The sequence below is a fragment of the Corythoichthys intestinalis genome, chromosome 18 (assembly GCF_030265065.1).
Source record: "Corythoichthys intestinalis isolate RoL2023-P3 chromosome 18, ASM3026506v1, whole genome shotgun sequence".
Taxonomy (NCBI): Eukaryota; Metazoa; Chordata; class Actinopteri; order Syngnathiformes; family Syngnathidae; genus Corythoichthys; species Corythoichthys intestinalis.
The window spans coordinates 27,105,541-27,123,770 of NC_080412.1; the positions used below are offsets into that span (position 1 = coordinate 27,105,541).

Sequence of the window (18,230 nt, forward strand, 5' to 3'; positions counted from 1 at the left end):
TTTTCTATATACAATTATAATACAAAATCGCGGCAGTCATGAAACAAAGCTTTTTAAGTTGAAAATTCTTGTAAATAAATGCTTAAATCGCAGAATTTCTATAGACATGAACGTAAAACAATCTAGATTCTTGGTTAAAAGCAAAAAACGGGCAGTTATCGTTCATTTTACGTAAATATTTCAAGCCAAAGTTACACTAATTTTATCCATTGATTTTTTTTTTTTTTTTCACGTTTCAAAGTGCATGTATGGGGCTATTTAATATCATAATTATCTTGAATCCTCAACCAAATCACTCATGAGACACTCCTGCCTGCTTGTATGCAGTAAAACATCCTGCCTATACAGGTCCTTCTCAAAAAATTTGCATATTGTTGATAAAGTTCCTTATTTTCTGTGATGTACTGATAAACATTAGACTTTCATATATTTTAGATTCATTGCACACAACTGAAGTAGTTCAAGCCTTTTATTGTTTTAAAATTGAGGATTTGGGCAAAAAAGTCAAGAAAAACCAAAAATCCCTATCAAAAAAAATTTGCATATTTCGTCCGACCATGACAAAAAAAGTGTTTTTAATACAAAAAAAGTCAACCTTCAATTAATTATATTAGCTATGCACACAATACTTGGTCGGGAATCCTTTTGCTGAAATGAATGCGGCGTGGAGGCAATCAGCCTGTGGCACTGCTGAGGTGTTATGGAGGCCCAAGATGCTTCCATAGCGGCCTGAAGCTCATCCAGTGTTGGGTCTGGTGTCTCTCAACTTCCTCTTCAAAACATCCCACAGATTCTCTATGGGGTTTGGGTCAGGAGAGTTGGCAGGCCAATTGAGCACAGTGATGCCATGGTCAGTAAACCATTTACCAGTGGTTTTAGCACTGTGAGCAGGTGCCAGGTCGTACTGAAAAATGAAATCTTCATCTCCATAAAGCTTTTCAGCAGATGGAACCATGAAGTGCTCCAATATCTCCTGATAGCTTGTTGCATTGACCCTGCCCTTGATAAAACACAGTAGACCAACACCAGCAGCCTACATGGCACCCCAGACCATCACTGACTGTGGGTACTTGACACTGGACTTCAGGCATTTTAGCATTTCCTTCTCCCAAGTCTTCCTCCAAACTCTGGCACCTTGATTTCCAAATGACATGCAAAATTTGCTTTCATCTGAAAAAAGTACTTTGGACCACTGAACAACAGTCCAGTGCTGCTTCTCTTTAGCCCAGGTCAGGCGCTTCTGCCGCTGTTTCAGGTTCAAAAGTGGCTTGACCTGGGGAATGCGGCACCTGTAGCCCATGTCCAGCACACGCCTGCGCACGTTGGCTCTGGATGTTTCTACTCCAGACTCAGTCCACTGTTTCTGCAGGTCCCCCAAGGTCTGGAATCGGCCCTTCTCCACAATCTTTCTCAGGGTGCGGTCACCTCTTCTGGTTGTGCAGCGTTTCCTGCCACACTTTTTCCTTCCCACGGACTTCCCACTGAGGTGCCTTGATACAGCACTCTGGTAACAGCCTATTCGCTCCGAAATTTCTTACCGTGTCTTAGCCTCTTGCTTGAGGGTGTCAATGATGGCCTTCTGGACAGCAGTCAGTTCGGCAGTCTTGCCCATGATTGGGGTTTTGAGGTTTTGTGTAATGAACCAGACTGGGAGTTTTTAAAGGGATCCTCTGTTTTTAAGACAAGTAATTCTTAAAAGATACATGTTAGTATGAGTTATAATAATTTGATATTAAAACCCCTCTTAAAGTTTTTGTTTTAATAAAGTTTGTAAAATTATTTTAAGTGATAGGTCGCCATTCTTGTTACATCGCAGTGCGTGACGTCACTGGTCCCGTAGCGGAAATCCCAGCGTGTCACTCGTTAGCTTTCTCAACATATCGTCAGTTCTACCCTTCCTATTTGACCCAGATCTGAAAAGTGAAGAGCAGGACAGCACTGTCGGTCGTTCACAAGACGAGCTTCAGGGAAAAATGCGTGCAGCAAATACCTGATAAGACAAAAGTTGGGCAAAACTGATGATGCGAGAGAGTCCTGTTGGGAAGTCCGGTTGGGAGCGAGAGTGTATGCTGTCCGGTTTTATTAGCAGATATTCAAGGTAAGCATATTGCGTTTTCAAACTTATCCCAATATAATTATGTAGATTGTTAGCATCCAGAGCTGTCGTGTGCTTTACATACAGTACAGGCCAAAGAGCACACCTTGTGTAATCCATGTCTTGTACATTGTAACGCGTGGTAGCTAGGATATGTGTATAAAAGTACCAAAAAGGGGAGAATCTTCCACTTATGCACATTTATTCACAAAAAATATTTCCACCTTGACCACTCTTCACTCGGGGGCTCAGCAATACGCAAACACGCGTTCCCTGACGAACTCCCAACATTGTTGTAAGGTCCACGTCTGAGTCACTGTAGCGTGCCATAGTGCTTTAATTATTTAGTATGATTTGGGGAAAACTCCCACGAAGAATAGTCAACAAAAAAGATAGCAATAGTAATCCAAATCTGTGTTTTTTACTCACTCGAAGATCCAGGAATTAGACCGATACCATGGCAACGTCGCAGCCGCGATTATGCCGTCGATTCCACAAAATGGACTGATCCGAAAAGCCGCTGTGGGACCGACGAATCCAAAAAAATAGACTGATCCGAAACCAATATTGCAGACGCGGTGGGACCGTCGGATCCAGAAAATAGACGGATCCCTTACTTGACTGAGGATCCAGGAAAAATGTTCGGGCGCTAGTTTAACGCGTGGTGGGTAGGATGCGTGCATACAGGGACCAAAAAGGGGGAGAAGCTACCACTAATGCACATTTATTCAGTAAGAATAATAATTCCACCTTGACCACTCACTTCACTCCCCTTGTTTCCATTTGACTGGAAATTGCATCCAAAAGCAGCATATCGTGGCATTTTACTTAGCGAGTTTAGGCAGCAATTAGTGTTGTATCGGTCGTGAACGATTCGTTCTTTTTGAACAAATTGTTTGGGTGAACGAGACCGAACTAATCACCTTCTGCACTGATTCGTTCTATGAAGTTGGGGCTTGCCTTGTTATCTGCGTGGGAGGGCGTTGAGCAAGCGGCAGCGTCTACTGACATAGCACACGACCAATCAGACGCCAGCCTCATCGCGGGCAGGGGAGGGCGCGGAAACAGAATCAGGGCGTCTGTCACTCACTTCCACGTGTGGCCAATAAGCAGCCAGCGTGCAGGCAGGGGGCAAGACTGAGTTATGTCACTTCCCGTTCACTGACTCTCCGTCCTACCGAGAATGCTTAGATGATTCGTTCTGCTAGACTGCTACGCTAATTTATAGTGCGCCTACACCGGCAGTCACGCAGCAGCGCTGCGGCAGTGATCGAGCTAAGGACTGAAAGGAAAGGGCTTTATCACATATTCTTTCATGTTGAGCCTATCATATGCTACTCAAATGCACCAAAATCACCACATAAACACAGTGAGCAAAGTTTACTGTGCTTTTCTCAACAGACTCGAGACTACATATGACGACATTGTATCCACTTTACAGTACGTTAAAACTTTCGCCAGTCGATAAGGCGATAAGGCTGAGCTATGGAGACGTCGCGGGGGCGGGCGAGAAAGTTGTCAAGAGACTCTAGCTGGACTTCATGGCAGCGAAATTTATCTAATCTGTGCCCATGGAAAATGACTATTTAGTATGATCACCATAATACTGATTTGCTATGAAACGTTAGTTTCATGACATATTTTTCCGAGTTTTTTTTTTTTTTTTTCGTGTCACAGCTTGTCGGGTTGGGGCGCAAATTAATTAACGTTGAGTCCATCAGTCCATCCTGTGCGACTAAAGCGTCCAAAAATTAAACGCGGGGACGTAGGATGTGTATATATACATGTATGTCTCCATTTTCTTAACATACCAATGAGAGTGGAATGGTTACATTGTAAAGAGCAAACGATTCTTTTTTCGTCAGCATTTGGCGATCTGAGATCGGGAGGGGATGACTGCGTGGAGTTGATGGGATTATTTATATATTAATACCAGTGCAAAAATGACATTTCAACACGATTTTTAGGTAATATTTTTTCGAGTGTTGTTTTATTTATTTATTTTCGTGTCAGAGAAGCCAAATAATAATAATAATAATAAATTTTATTTATAACGCTGATTTAATATTTATTAATATACATTATAAATTGATTATTTATTAATATGTTTTATATTTTCTTATTTGTGTGCACTAAATCTCACTCAACCGGAAAAAATAGCCGAAGACAGTTTATTTAAATTCCACATTTATTTGTTCTTCAGCCAAAATGATTTGGTGGTATAACAAATAGCTTTCACGAGCAGCCAGCTCACGTAAACACGCGTTTAAGCTACGAATACGGAAGTGAGCGTACACGCAATTTAGCGTGATTGAAAAAGTTTGTGCTAAAAAAAGGAGGGAAATGTTTAACCGTTTCCTATATCAAAGTGAAGCAAGCACAAGCCATGGCTTTGATCCCATAGAAATATGATAGACGCGGAAATTCTCATTGCTGCAGTGGCTGGGGAGACCCGGGCGCCGGCAAAGACGAGGCAGTGAAAAAAAAAAAACAGAAAACACAGTCTGTCACTCACTTCTGAATCTACGAAGAGAGTGGCCAATGAAAAGCCTGTGTACTGTGCAAGAGGGGGAGGGACCAAGCCTTCCTGTTCAGTTATATATGCTAAGCGGTCTTTTGGTGATTCGTTTGGCAACGTCACTTCCCGTTCACTGACCGAACGATTCATTTGGGCGGTTGTGCGTGGGGGGGATGAGGAGGGCGAACGATTCGTTGAACGATTTGTTTGAACGAATCTTTTTACTGAACGAACTGGAATTGATTCGTTTCCTCAGGTGAACGACTTTTCCCGTCACTAGCAGCAATAAGCAATTGTTGAACACGCTACACATTTGGAAAGATCCCAATGACGTCATCACTGCGAGCCCGCAAACCATGGCGCCAACTAACGGTCAAAATATGGACTAAATATTAAAAAATATTGCCATTGATTTAACATTTTATGTGTTTCTAACAACATATTTTAGTACAAGAGAACAATTGTGGTTTATTAGAGCCTACATGTATTTAAGTTAGAGGATCACTTTAAAAGCCTCAGGAATCTTTCGCAGGTGTTTTGAGTAAATTCATTGATTCAGATGATTAGGTTAGTAGCGTCTTTAGAGTATCTTTTCATGATATGCTAATTTCTTGAGATAGGGTTTTTTTGTTTTTTCTTGACTTTTTTTGCCAAAATCATCAATATTAAAACAATAAAAGGTTTGAACTACTTCAGTTGTGTGTAATGAATCTAAAATATATAAAAGTCTAATGTTTATCAGTACATTACAGAAAATAATGAACTTTATCACGATATGCAATTTTTGTAGAAGGACTTGTATTCACCTAAATCCGACGTTAGAACGCAGCGTGTGTTTGAGTTTATCACAGTGAAAGCCAACGGGAAGGCGCGGCGCAATTTCTGTGGGAACTGTCTTGTCAACTGATGGTGGAGTCTATGGTCCAATCCATTTTGACTAGGAGGGACGAATTCTCGTCAAAATGGATTTAACGTCCGGCACCGTCAAAGGTAGCCAATGAGATCACTGCGTGCACTATAAGGGGTTAAACCCATTTTGAGCTGACTGTGTTTTCTCCTCACTGTCTCCTTAAAATTGCCAGCTCTCCCAGTTCAAATACATTGGACGCCCATCGCCGTCAATGGCGACCAATGGGTAGTTAAGAGTGCCACTTGTTAGCCAGAAAGGCAAGCAGATGTTCTTTCTTAGCATGGCGTACACGCGAATACGACATTGTGATGCATGTCACCCATCTGCCTTTTCGCCACGGTCATCCGTCTCTAATGAATCGCTAATTACGATCAATGGAGTGTCCAAAAGAGCGCGTCAGTGCAGCTGTCCTTTCAATAGACGAGGCAAAAGTACTCACTTAAAAGGAAAGATGACACTTCTAAAAGTATCGATACTCGTTTGCTTTCCACCGCTGTCGTTCAACACCCGCGTAATGAAACCTGTATTCGGGACATATGGTGCGAATACGTACCAGGATGATAATTCACTAGCGAACTAGAGGAAATAAATCGGCAGGCGAGACGCGGGTGGTTCATGGCCGGCGAGGAGATTGCACTTGTAGATTGACTCGCGCGTCTCGCAGCCAGAATGGAAGAGATTTCAAATAAGGTTTGTTTTATTTACTTCTCGGCCGTCGCTTTAATAGGATGTCTGTCAAGTTTTACCTTAAAACTCTGGCGAGCAGATCCAAAGTGCGTTTGATGAATGTAGATGGACTTTACTGAAGGATTTTTTTTTCATTCAGTTCCTCCGACAAGCAAAAACATAGCCAAAAATATAAATAAAATAAAATCATTATTCGTACATGAAAGAGTCAACCAGAAGTGACCCGTAAATGCCCCATAATGAACAGGAAGTGACCAAAATCTACAAGAAGTTACGAGAAATGACCCACAATCAACAAAAAGTGACCTGGAATTGAATCTAAATTAAAAGGAAGTGACCCAGAATTCTCCAAATTTAACAGGAAGTAACATCCCAAATTAACTCAATGACTGCCATTAACAGCTCTAATAATAATATAAATTAGTTGACTGATAATGACTAACCGATATCCCGATAGTGTCCAACTCCAAAATTCTGATACCGATATCAAACCGATATCCAGTGATCCCTTGTTTTTCGTGGTTAATGGGGACCAGAACCCGCCGCGGTTATAAAAAATAATAATTAAAAAAAAAAAGTTTTTTGTGTTCAAAGATTTAACATGGGAAAGAGATACCTATAAAACATGTTTTTTCACTTTTTTCCCAATTAAAAAAACAAAAACTTTCATATACAGTGGTATGAAAAAGTATCCGAACCTTTTGGAATTTCTCCCATTTCTGCATAAAATCACCATCAAATGTGATCTGATCTTTGTCAAATTCACACAGATGAAAAAACAGTGTCTGCTCTACATATAAACACTCAAACATTTATAGGTTTTTTATATTATAATGAGGTTAGTATGCAAGCGATGACAGAAGAGGGAAAAATAAGTAAGTGAACCATCACATTTAATATTTTGTGGTCCCACTTTGGCAGCAATAACTTCAACTAGACGCTTCCAAAGCTGCAGATTAGTCTGGCACATTGATAAGGACTAATCTTGGCCCATTCTTCTCTACAAATCTGCTATAGTTCAGTCAGATTCCTGGGATGTCTGGGAATAATCGCTCTCTTTAGGTCATGCCACAGCATCTCAATCTGGACTTTGACTCGGCCACTCCAGAACATGTATTTTGTTCTCCTGAAACCATTCTGAAGTTGATTTACTTCTGTGTTTTGCATGATTGTCTTGTTGCAGCATCCATCCTCTTTTTAGCTTCAAATGTCTGACAGATGGCCTCAGGTTTTCCTGCAGAATATATAGATAAACTTTTAAATTCAGTCTTCCATTAATGATTGCAAGTTGTCCAGGCCCTGAGCTAGCAAAACAGCCCCAAATCATGATGCTCCCTTTACCATTCTTCACAGTGGGGATGAGGTGTTGATGTTGGTGAGCTGTTCCATTTTTCCTCCACACATGACGTTGTGTGTTACTCCCAAACAATTCAACTTTGGATTTATCAGTCCACAAAATATTATGCCAAAACTTTTGTGGAGTTTCCAAGTGCCTTTTTGCGAACATTAAACGAGCAACAATGTTTTTTTAGACAGCAGCGGCTTCCTCTGTGGAGGCCTCCCATTCTTGGCCATAGTATGACATATAGTTGATGTGTGCACAGAGATATTGGACTGTGTCAGTGATTTCTGTAAGTCTTTAGCAGACACTCCAGGGTTCTTTTTTACCTCTCTGAAATTTTCTGCGCTGAACTCTTGGTGTCATCTTTGGTGGACAGCCACTCCTTGGGAGAGGAGCAACATTGCCAAATTCTCGCCATTTGTAACCAACTTCTCTGGCTGTCGATGGATGAACATCCAGACTTTTAGAGATGGTTTTGTATCCTTTCCCAGCTTTATACAAATAAACAATCCTTGATCGCAAGTCTTCAAACAGCTCTTTGACCGAGCCATGATGCACATCAGACAATGCTTCTCATCAAGACATTTCTTACCAGGTGTGTGTTTTATAGTAGGCGGGGAAGCTTTAAACCACTCTTCAGTGATTGGGCACACACCTGACTTAAAATGGTTAGTAAAAATGGGTTTCAATTGCTCTAAGTCTCCTTTGGCAGAGGGTTCATTTACTTATTTTTCCCTCTTCTGTCATTGTTTCAATGCTATCCTCATTAAAATATGAAAACCTATAAATGTTTGGGTGGTTTTAGTTACAAAGATCAGATCACATTTGATGCTGATTTTATGCAGAAATGTGAGAAATTCCAAAAGGTTCACTGTATGTATATATATTTGAATTAATGGTTTTTAAGCACTTCAAATGTAATAATTATGATAAGTTTTAAAAAATATTACTGTCCTAACAAATTATTTTCAAACAGGGATAAAGTAGAAAAATCATTGTCATTATTAAATGCTTTATTGAGTGAGTCCACACAAATCCTCTCAAGCTGCTCACTTACATACAATGAGTTGCCACAGCAACTGTTTAACAAGTTAACGATGATTGACGTATGCGGCGCTTTGAAGTTTCGACTTCCAAGCGTGTCTGGTAAAATCAAACCTTAACATCTGTGAATCATCGTTAACTTTAATAAGCAACTCCAGTCCACTGCATGACCAAGAAAAGTGGCAGGAGTGAGAGTGAGAGACTACGTGATTGGACCGGGACAGCTCTATAAAATGCTGCATTTATTTATTTATTTTTTAATTGAAAGAAATATCTGCAATGGACTGAGGGCGTGAAATTTGAAGTAGCGAGGCATCACTGTACGCGGTTGTGGACTTAACATACGGCTAATTGTATTGTGATGCCCCACTGGATGCTTTAATAATGATAATGCTCACATAACAAATTCCATTCATCATAATTTGTAGACATCTAATGGTCAATAAGCAAAACTGCTGTGCTAAGCTGTGACCAGCCCTTGTACAAAGGCAGAAGGCTGCCACATTCATTTTGAAGGCAACATGCATATAGGCCCAAAACCGATGATGAAAAACCAATGTCAATATTATCCTAAATGCTTCTAACTCTAATAAAAATGATAATAATCCAAATGCAACCGATTCTTGATTAACCTTAAAAAGATGATAAACAGCAACATGTCCACCGGATGGCGCATGTTTTTGCAATTCAAAGCAGTGAGCGAAATTTACTAACATTTTATGTTGCATTTTGTACATAAAAAAGCAGGCTGGTTTTGGAATGTTGCAAAACTAGCAAATATATCAAATTATTACCTGGTTATTAACAAATGAAAATATTGTATTTCGATTATTCTGTCCTTTTATAGTTTTTATGAAATGCTTTAGTTATTTTTAGTGCATTCGAAAAACTCGTTGGAGGAATAGCGCCATCCATTTCCGCGGAAGCTTGCCGCTTGCTTGGTGGCGTCGCGCCCTCCTACCTTCCTTCTGTTCACGTCGGCGCCAATATCCACAGTATTTCATCGGCGCCACATTCGCACTCGGCAGGGGTGCGTTCCTTAACATTAACGCTGTCTTTTCTGACTCGCTGCCTGCCGTCTCAGTCGGAAATAGATAAAGGCGGTGAAAAAGAAAAGAGAAGATAAAAAAATAAATAACTCAATAAGAACTAATTAAAACAGGGGGCTTTAAAACTGTCGGTTTAAAACAAATGAGCTGTTGTAAAACAATCCGAAACATTATCGATTGGTTAAGACAACAATTGAGTGTTGTTTTTATGCAATGTCCATCTTTTTCTTGGGGCAGGGGCTCAAGCCGATGGACCACAACGGGCTTTCGGACCCTTATGTCAAGTTGCACCTGCTACCCGGTGCCAGTAAGGTAAGTTTTTATCACGTTTACTGGTCACCAATTGGAGTTCATAACCAAAGCCTTTTTGTTTAAAATAATGATTTAGGGCAGGGGTGCCCAAGTCCGGTCCTTGAGAGCTCCTATCCAGCTTGTTTTCCATGTCTCCCTCCGTTAACACACCTAAATCAAATAATCCGGATCGTTATCAGGCTCCTGCAGAGCTTGCTGATGAGCTGATAATTTGATTCAGGTGAGCTGATCATTTGATTCAGGTGTCTTAAAGACGGGAGACATGGAAAACAAGCTGGATAGGGGCTCTCGAGGACCGGACTTGGGTACCTCTGATTTAGGGCTATTTGGCTTTGGTTGACTTGACAAAAATCGTGAAAGAAAAAAATGGGAAAAAAAACAAAAACGTAATCTACAATTTTCCCCCATTATCCTGATCTGTGCACTATTTTTATTATTTATTATTTTTATTATTATATTGATATTTATAGTGATTTTATGATTACGACACTCTAAATTTATAAAGTCTTGATCAGATTATTTTTCTTAAATATAGTCAATTAATTTTCCCTATCTTGTTTTGAGCGTTAAAGATTCGTTAAAACAACACTATGTAGCTTTATAACCTGAATAAAATATTTTCCACATACTGTAATTGTGATAATATGTCGACTGACAACTACCGTAATATTCGGACTATACGCTGCTACTTTTTCTCCTCATTTTGAATCCTGCGGTTTATAGTCCAGTGCGGCTATTTGTTGATTTATTTGGGTTAATAGGTAACACTTTCTTTGACATCGGCATCATAAGACTGCCATCAGACCTTCATAATAATGAAATGACACTATCATGGGCATTAACTTGTTCACTCCCAGCCATTTTCACCGGAACAAGGCCCTTGGCTCTCGGCCGTTTTACTGGATTTTGACTGATTTTGCAAGGCCCGCAGAAAATTCTGTTCTATTGCTATATAAACTAGGCTCTCTTCTTTCAGCAGGAAAATAAGTAAGTTCATATCTTTTTCCATTTAGAACTCAGCATTAGAAAATAGCTTAGTTTGAGTAATTTTCCAATTTCTGATGAAAAAACAAGAGAAATTGAGCTTTTTGTGAAAACATATTTCAAACATACCTTTGACTTTAACACAGCTATTTTGTGCTTTAGTTACATCCCAAACATCTGGATAATGGTTTACTTTTACAAAATAACATAAACAACAAGACAAAAAGAGCTTTTGATAGCAAAGTAACAATTTATTTACACATAACTGACTGAGATGACACTGTTGTGGCTGCGACAGCCAGATTAACTTTTCCCTCATCGCCGCCTGTCTCATAAAGATGGATTTTTTTGTGTCACTGCGGGGTCTGCTCGGCGAGCAGCACAGACCCAACGAAATCGTCCACTGCACTGGTGGTCCTGGTCGTTTTGCTCGGTCGTCCAGCGCCTGGCATCGCGGGTGTCCTCTCGGTTGTTCTGCTAGGTCGTCCTCCGCCTTGCATCCTTCCTCCGGTGCCCCGGCCATGTGGCCCGGCCGTTCATTGCCGTTGAATCGGGTTGCGGGTCTTACCAAATGCGCTACTGCCCTCCAATGGCCAGTTTTATTGCTTTAAAATGGATTTTCAGCTTTGTGCTTTGGAGCTCAGTTGAATCAGAACCCAGAGATGCCTCTTATGGAAAAAAAAATTGTAAAAGACGTATAAGTACGTCTTTGGGACACTGAAATAATTAAAAATAGAATGTATTTATACGTTTTTGGGAGCAAATGAGTTAATGTCATTTATGAATTATGTCACTAACTCCATTTATGTCCAGCTTGGATCTCTACATCCATTCAAAAGTGAGGTAATTTGCCGGATAAAACAAAATGACCTCTGTCATAAGGATTGATTAATGCTGATGGCAGTGTCATGTCATAATTATGATGGTGTTGTGACAGTCTTATGTCACTACTGTCAAATAAAGTGTTACCTAATTCCAGAACTAATAATTAATAACATGAACCTTGTTATTTACATCTGTAGAGCTGCAATGCATGTTAGGAGGCATTTTGGACGACACCAGTGTTGACAGTAGGTGGCAGCAGAGGCTGACTGTCTCTCCCAAGGAAGCAGTGATGGCCAAATGAAGGTTCTTGAAGCAATGAAGCTTTGCAGCCAATTGGGTCAAAGTTTAATGGTGGTTCATTTGCTATTATGACAGTCTTATGATACCGCTGTCAAATATAGTGCAATCGGTTAATATCTTTTGGTGTCAATATCACATAGTACAGTGAGGACAGCTGTTGCTTATAGTCCAGTGCGGCTTACCTATGAACAAATCCTGTTTTTGTGTCAAATTTGGTGGGTGGCGCCATATAGTCTGAAAATTACGGTAGTTGAATGACACCTCTTTATACTAATTTATTGCTTAAAATAAGTCTGTTAAGTTTATTTTCAGCTAGCTATTTTTGCTTATTCCAAGAAATCTAAGTGAATAAAATTTACTTGCAGCACTGGCAGATAATTTCACTTATTTCTATCAGATTTACACTGAAAACAAGGGAATTTAACTAGTTTTAAGGAAGTGTGTTTTTGCATTGTACTACTGAAACACTAGATGTTAATTTTTAGCTATTCTTGAATATGTACGTTATTCTCATAATTTATCGATTTCTTTTCGTGATTTAAAAACTCCAGAAACCAATGAAAAAGTAATTTGGATAATGTACAATTTAGTTTTTGTAAAATTTTGGCTATACAATAGCCAACTTTTTGTCTTAAGGTTAAAAACATGACAAAAAATACTGCTTTACCATTATTATATAATGACTTAAGCTATAAACTATTAAATTTTCTAATTTAGTTTAAAAAACTGCACATTTTTATTTAAAAAATAAATCAAACCTTTTCTCATGTACAGTGCCTTGCAAAAGTATTCGGCCCCCTTGAACCTTGCAACCTTTCGCCACATTTCAGGCTTCAAACATAAAGATATAAAATTTAAATTTTTTGTCAAGAATCAACAACAAGTGGGACACAATCGTGAAGTGGAACAAAATTTATTGGATAATTGAAACTTTTTTAACAAATAAAAAACTGAAAAGTGGGGCATGCAATATTATTCGGCCCCCTTGCGTTAATACTTTGTAGCGCCACCTTTTGCTCCAATTACAGCTGCAAGTCGCTTGGGGTATGTTTCTATCAGTTTTGCACATCGAGAGACTGACATTCTTGCCCATTCTTCCTTGCAAAACAGCTCGAGCTCAGTGAGGTTGGATGGAGAGTTTGTGAACAGCAGTCTTCAGCTCTTTCCACAGATTCTCGATTGGATTCAGGTCTGGACTTGGACTTGGCCATTCTAACACCTGGATACGTTTATTTTTTAACCATTCCGTTGTAGATTTGGCTTTATGTTTTGGATCATTGTCCTGTTGGAAGATAAATCTCCGTCCCAGTCTCAGGTCTTGTGCAGATACCAAAAGGTTTTCTTCCAGAATGTTCCTGTATTTGGCTGCATCCATCTTCCTGTCAATTTTAACCATCTTCCCTGTCCCTGCTGAAGAAAAGCTGGCCCAAACCATGATGCTGCCACCACCATGTTTGACAGTGGGGATGGTGTGTTCAGGGTGATGAGCTGTGTTGCTTTTACACCAAACATATCGTTTTGCATTGTGGCCAAAAAGTTCAATTTTGGTTTCATCTGACCAGAGCACCTTCTTCCACATGTTTGGTGTGTCTCCCAGGTGGCTTGTGGCAAACTTTAAACGAGACTTTTTATGGATATCTTTGAGAAATGGCTTTCTTCTTGCCACTCTTCCACAAAGGCCAGATTTGTGCAGTGTACGACTGATTGTTGTCCTATGGACAGACTCTCCCACCTCAGCTGTAGATCTCTGCAGTTCATCCAGAGTGATCATGGGCCTCTTGGCTGCATCTCTGATCAGTTTTCTCCTTGTTTGAGAAGAAAGTTTGGAAGGACGGCCGGGTCTTGGTAGATTTGCAGTGGTCTGATGCTCCTTCCATTTCAATATGATGGCTTGCACAGTGCTCCTTGAGATGTTTAAAGCTTGGGAAATCTTTTTGTATCCAAATCCGGCTTTAAACTTCTCCACAACAGTATCTCGGACCTGCCTGGTGTGTTCCTTGGTTTTCATAATGCTCTCTGCACTTTAAACAGAACCCTGAGACTATCACAGAGCAGGTGGATTTATACGGAGACTTGATTACACACAGGTGGATTCTATTTATCATCATCGGTCATTTAGGACAACATTGGATCATTCAGAGATCCTCACTGAACTTCTGGAGTGAGTTTGCTGCACTGAAAGTAAAGGGGCCGAATAATATTGCACGCCCCACTTTTCAGTTTTTTATTTGTTAAAAAAGTTTAAATTATCCAATAAATGTTGTTCCACTTCACGATTGTGTCCCACTTGTTATTGATTCTTGACAAAAAAATTAAATTTCATATCTTTATGTTTGAAGCCTGAAATGTGGCGAAAGGTTGCAAGATTCAAGGGGGCCGAATACTTTTGCAAGGCACTGTAACTCACCACTGTAATGAAAAAAACCCTTTGGCTTTTCATGTTCATAAAATTATTATTAATTCTTGAGTTTTAAATGTATTTGTCCAATAATTGCCTCAACATCTTCTGTCTTAAAGCAAAGACAAAAGAACATGGTGCTGCAATAAATTCAATATACTCGTTTAAATGAAATTTTGCTTGGACGACCCCGTTTTAGTGCGGAGGTCAAGGTGCTCATCCATCTCTTAGAAAGGAACACCTTGAGTCTCTCAAACACTCCACCCGACACTCATAAGATGGATTGTCGGCAGGACAGCCAAAAACTCGAATGGCTTTAAATTACAATCCACTCTTGTGCCAACGGAAGTCCAGTATGCCCGCCGGTCCAGCAGGGTCCAACACATTGGGTGAAGAGGTGTCCTAGGTGAAAGGGTAGCTAGTAGCCAGCCCCCATGACAATATATATATATTTTTTTTAAATAAATATTGTATATTTTGTAAATATTGTATTTTCACAACTTAAATGGTGTACAGTTTAAATCCAAAACTCTGTTGGAAAGCTATTATTTCTAAATAAAACTGGATTGCAAATTATCCTTACAGCATTTTGTTCATATTGCAATACAAGCACATTCATATTTTCTTAAACAAATAGTCATAAATTCTCAACACTGTTGGGTTCTTGGGCTTAAAGGCCACGTGATATATTCAAAGAGCAAATGAACCACCATGAAGCTTTGACACATTTGGCTGCAAAGCTTTATTTGCTTCAAGAAGCTTCATTTGGCCATCACGGCTCAATGTGTTCTCACACTTCCCTTGGGAGAGACGGACAACATCTGCTACTACCTGTCCTCAACACTGTTTTCGTGCAACATATTGCCACTAATGCCTCTAGCATGCGGCGCGGCTATGTAAATAACATTCAAAGTTCATTTTCTGTGCTAATTATTTCTTCAGTTGCTGTTCCAGCTGTGTCAATAATTGCTAGTCATACTATTTAGTTTGTTGTTATGTGATTTTTTTTGTTTTGTTCTGAAGTCGTGAGTTGGAATGACCTTTGTGATTTAATCACATGCCATTATTTGTGACCAGTGTTGGGCACATTACTTTAACTAATTAGTTATAGTTACTCACTACTTCTTCCAAAAAATAAGAGTTAGTAACTGAATTACTCTATAGTAAAAATAACTAGTTACCAGGGAAAGTAATTATTTCCATTACTTTAAAAAGATGTTGTACGTCAAATAATTTGAAATTTTCTGAGCAGTATTAGAGTCAGTTGAATAGAGAAGAACAGACAGGTAGTTGTGTTATAGAACCTTGTAATATTTATTGCACCTCACCAGCAACAGATTTATCCTACACTTGAAGTGCAATAAAAATAAACAGTAAACAATATAATACAATAACAATTAGCAGTAAACAAAATAAAGTGAGTTTAATCAATTAAATTTAACTGTCACAACCTGAGACAACTGGTCAAGTAGACACAGCCTACTGTACTTCAAGTATTTTGACTTGAAATAGTGTTTATATCTCCACCTCGTAAGGGACAAATTTTCCTCTGAATGCTATGCCATCATATCCCTCTGCATCTGTTTTGCGTGTGTGTGTTTGCCGCACGTGCTGTTCCGGTTTGTGTGTGAAAACACCGGCTCTGATTGGCTTACCATGACACATGACTCTAACCCTCAGCCAATCACAATCACTTCCATCGCATCTATCCAGGTGGTGCATTCAGATAGCCTCGTCCCCCTGCTCCTCCCGTCACTCTCAAAGCGTCTGCCGTCCTCAAGATGGAAGCAGCAGTCTTGCTGGCTGACAGTGGGGGATGGGAACGAGGCTAGCATTCAGGTGTAGCAAAAACAGGAACATTAGCAAGCTTTGGAAAGCATTGTCTAATTGAATGAGCAGGGACAAACAGCCTGGAGTCATAGGAAGTAGGTGCTGTAATATTCTGATACAGAATTATCCGAGGCACCCTAAAGTGCCCACGGCATTAATATTGTTTTGCTCACATGATGAAGGAGTGGGTTAGAGACACGGCCTGCCGAGAGCCGTACGTTTGTGTTAATGTTGAAGTTATATGTGCTATTAAAGAAACAGAGTGCCAGCAAGTCCTGTGTGGTATATCTTTGCTAAGAAAAAGCACAAAACAAAACACGTGCGCTATTCTCGAACCTGAACGCACCCCAAGTCTTGAATGACAAATAAACAGAGCAGAGTAGACTCGCTACGACTGGTAGTTTCTTCAATTTATTCAGAGTAAGTAACGCACCGCTTTTGACTGTCAGTAACGGTAACAGTGTTGTAACGGCGGAAAAAATAATTAGTTAGATTACCCCATGACTGAAAAAATAACGCCGTTATATAACGGCGTTATTCCCAACACTGTTTGTGACGTTGATCTGCTGTAATTGCAAACTGTTCCACCCTGGCTCCTGAGTGCTATAACATAACAGGTCGCTGATTCAATCTAGGTTGGAAACAGCAAATAGCATAGCATAACGTAGCATGAGGACTTTTTTTCCCCAAAGCACCTTAGGCAACCGCCTAGCTCGCTTATGCACATCGCTGGCTCTGCTCCGGATGAATTGATCATCTTTTACATGAAAACTAAGATGGACTACTGGCATTGCAGGGTTTTCCCACTTCCTCAGGGGTTTTTACATAATATTGGCAGCACGTCAATTAAACCCACACCGTAGGAATGAAGCAAGGCAGCTCATCAATTGCGGCTGACTCTTCTAGCTTTCCGTTCGATACGCCAGCCTGTCCTTGCATCCGTTAGTTTGTCTGTCTGTTTTCCTCACAGGCCAATAAACTCCGTACCAAGACCCTGCGTAATACGCTTAACCCTGTCTGGAGCGAGACGCTGACCTACTACGGCATCACTGATGAGGATATGGTCCGGAAAACACTCAGGTACAGTACTCCTTAAACTTTTTTGTGGGCCTACTTATGATTATAGGGTTGCAGCAATACCATTTTTGGGATACGATATCCAGCAGTGTGGTATTGTCCAATGCTAATAAATAATGCTAATAAATATACAATATATATTTTGTTTAATATTAATTTACTCCATACTCACTTGAATGTAAGTAGGGCTGTCAAATGATTAAAATTTTTAATCGAGTTAATCACACCTTAAAAATTAATTAATCATAATTAATCGCAATTCAAACCATCTCTAAAATATGCCATATTTTTCTGTAAAATATTGTTGGAATGGAAAGATAAGTAAAGTAGTGATTGAAAATACACCACAAGGTGTCAATGGCGAGTTTTAAATTAATTAGAGATCTAGCCAAGGCAAAGTCTGAGAATTTTATGTGTATTTTGCATTGCTATTTTGATTGGGAATGCCAGTTCTCTTTGCATTGAGCGCTTTTCTTTTTGTGAACATTATTTTTTTGAGAGATAGGAATATTATTTTTGTTGTGCTTTCACTAAATGATACTGTAGCGACTTAACTGTTCCACCTAAATGCATGATGGGAAGTTGGGCAACCATGACTGTCAGTGGTGGCTGCAAATGGTATTCAGTATGTTCTGCATTGTGCTCAATTAAGCGAGTTAAGAAAAAGATCGTTTCCTGCTCTGCCCAAATGCATCACGGGAAGTTGGGCAACCATGACTGTCAGCGGTGGCTGCAAATGGTATCCAGTATGTTCTGCGTTGTCTTCAATCATGCGTGTTAAGAAAAAGATCAGCTCCAGCTTTGCCCAAATGCATGATGGGAAGTTAGGCAACCATAACTGTCCGTTGTGGCTGCAAAG

The 18,230-nt window shown here is 39.8% G+C and overlaps 1 protein-coding gene across 2 annotated transcripts in view; it reads left to right on the forward strand.

Moving 5' to 3' along the window:
• doc2b (double C2-like domains, beta) overlaps positions 1-18,230 on the forward strand; it is a 169,422-nt gene that overhangs the window by 116,571 nt on the left and 34,621 nt on the right. For both annotated transcript variants that reach the window (XM_057820225.1, XM_057820226.1), the window contains 2 exons: positions 9,883-9,957; positions 17,265-17,374. In XM_057820225.1, the coding sequence (XP_057676208.1) occupies positions 9,883-9,957; positions 17,265-17,374 (185 nt within the window). The remainder of the gene's footprint in view (positions 1-9,882; positions 9,958-17,264; positions 17,375-18,230) is intronic.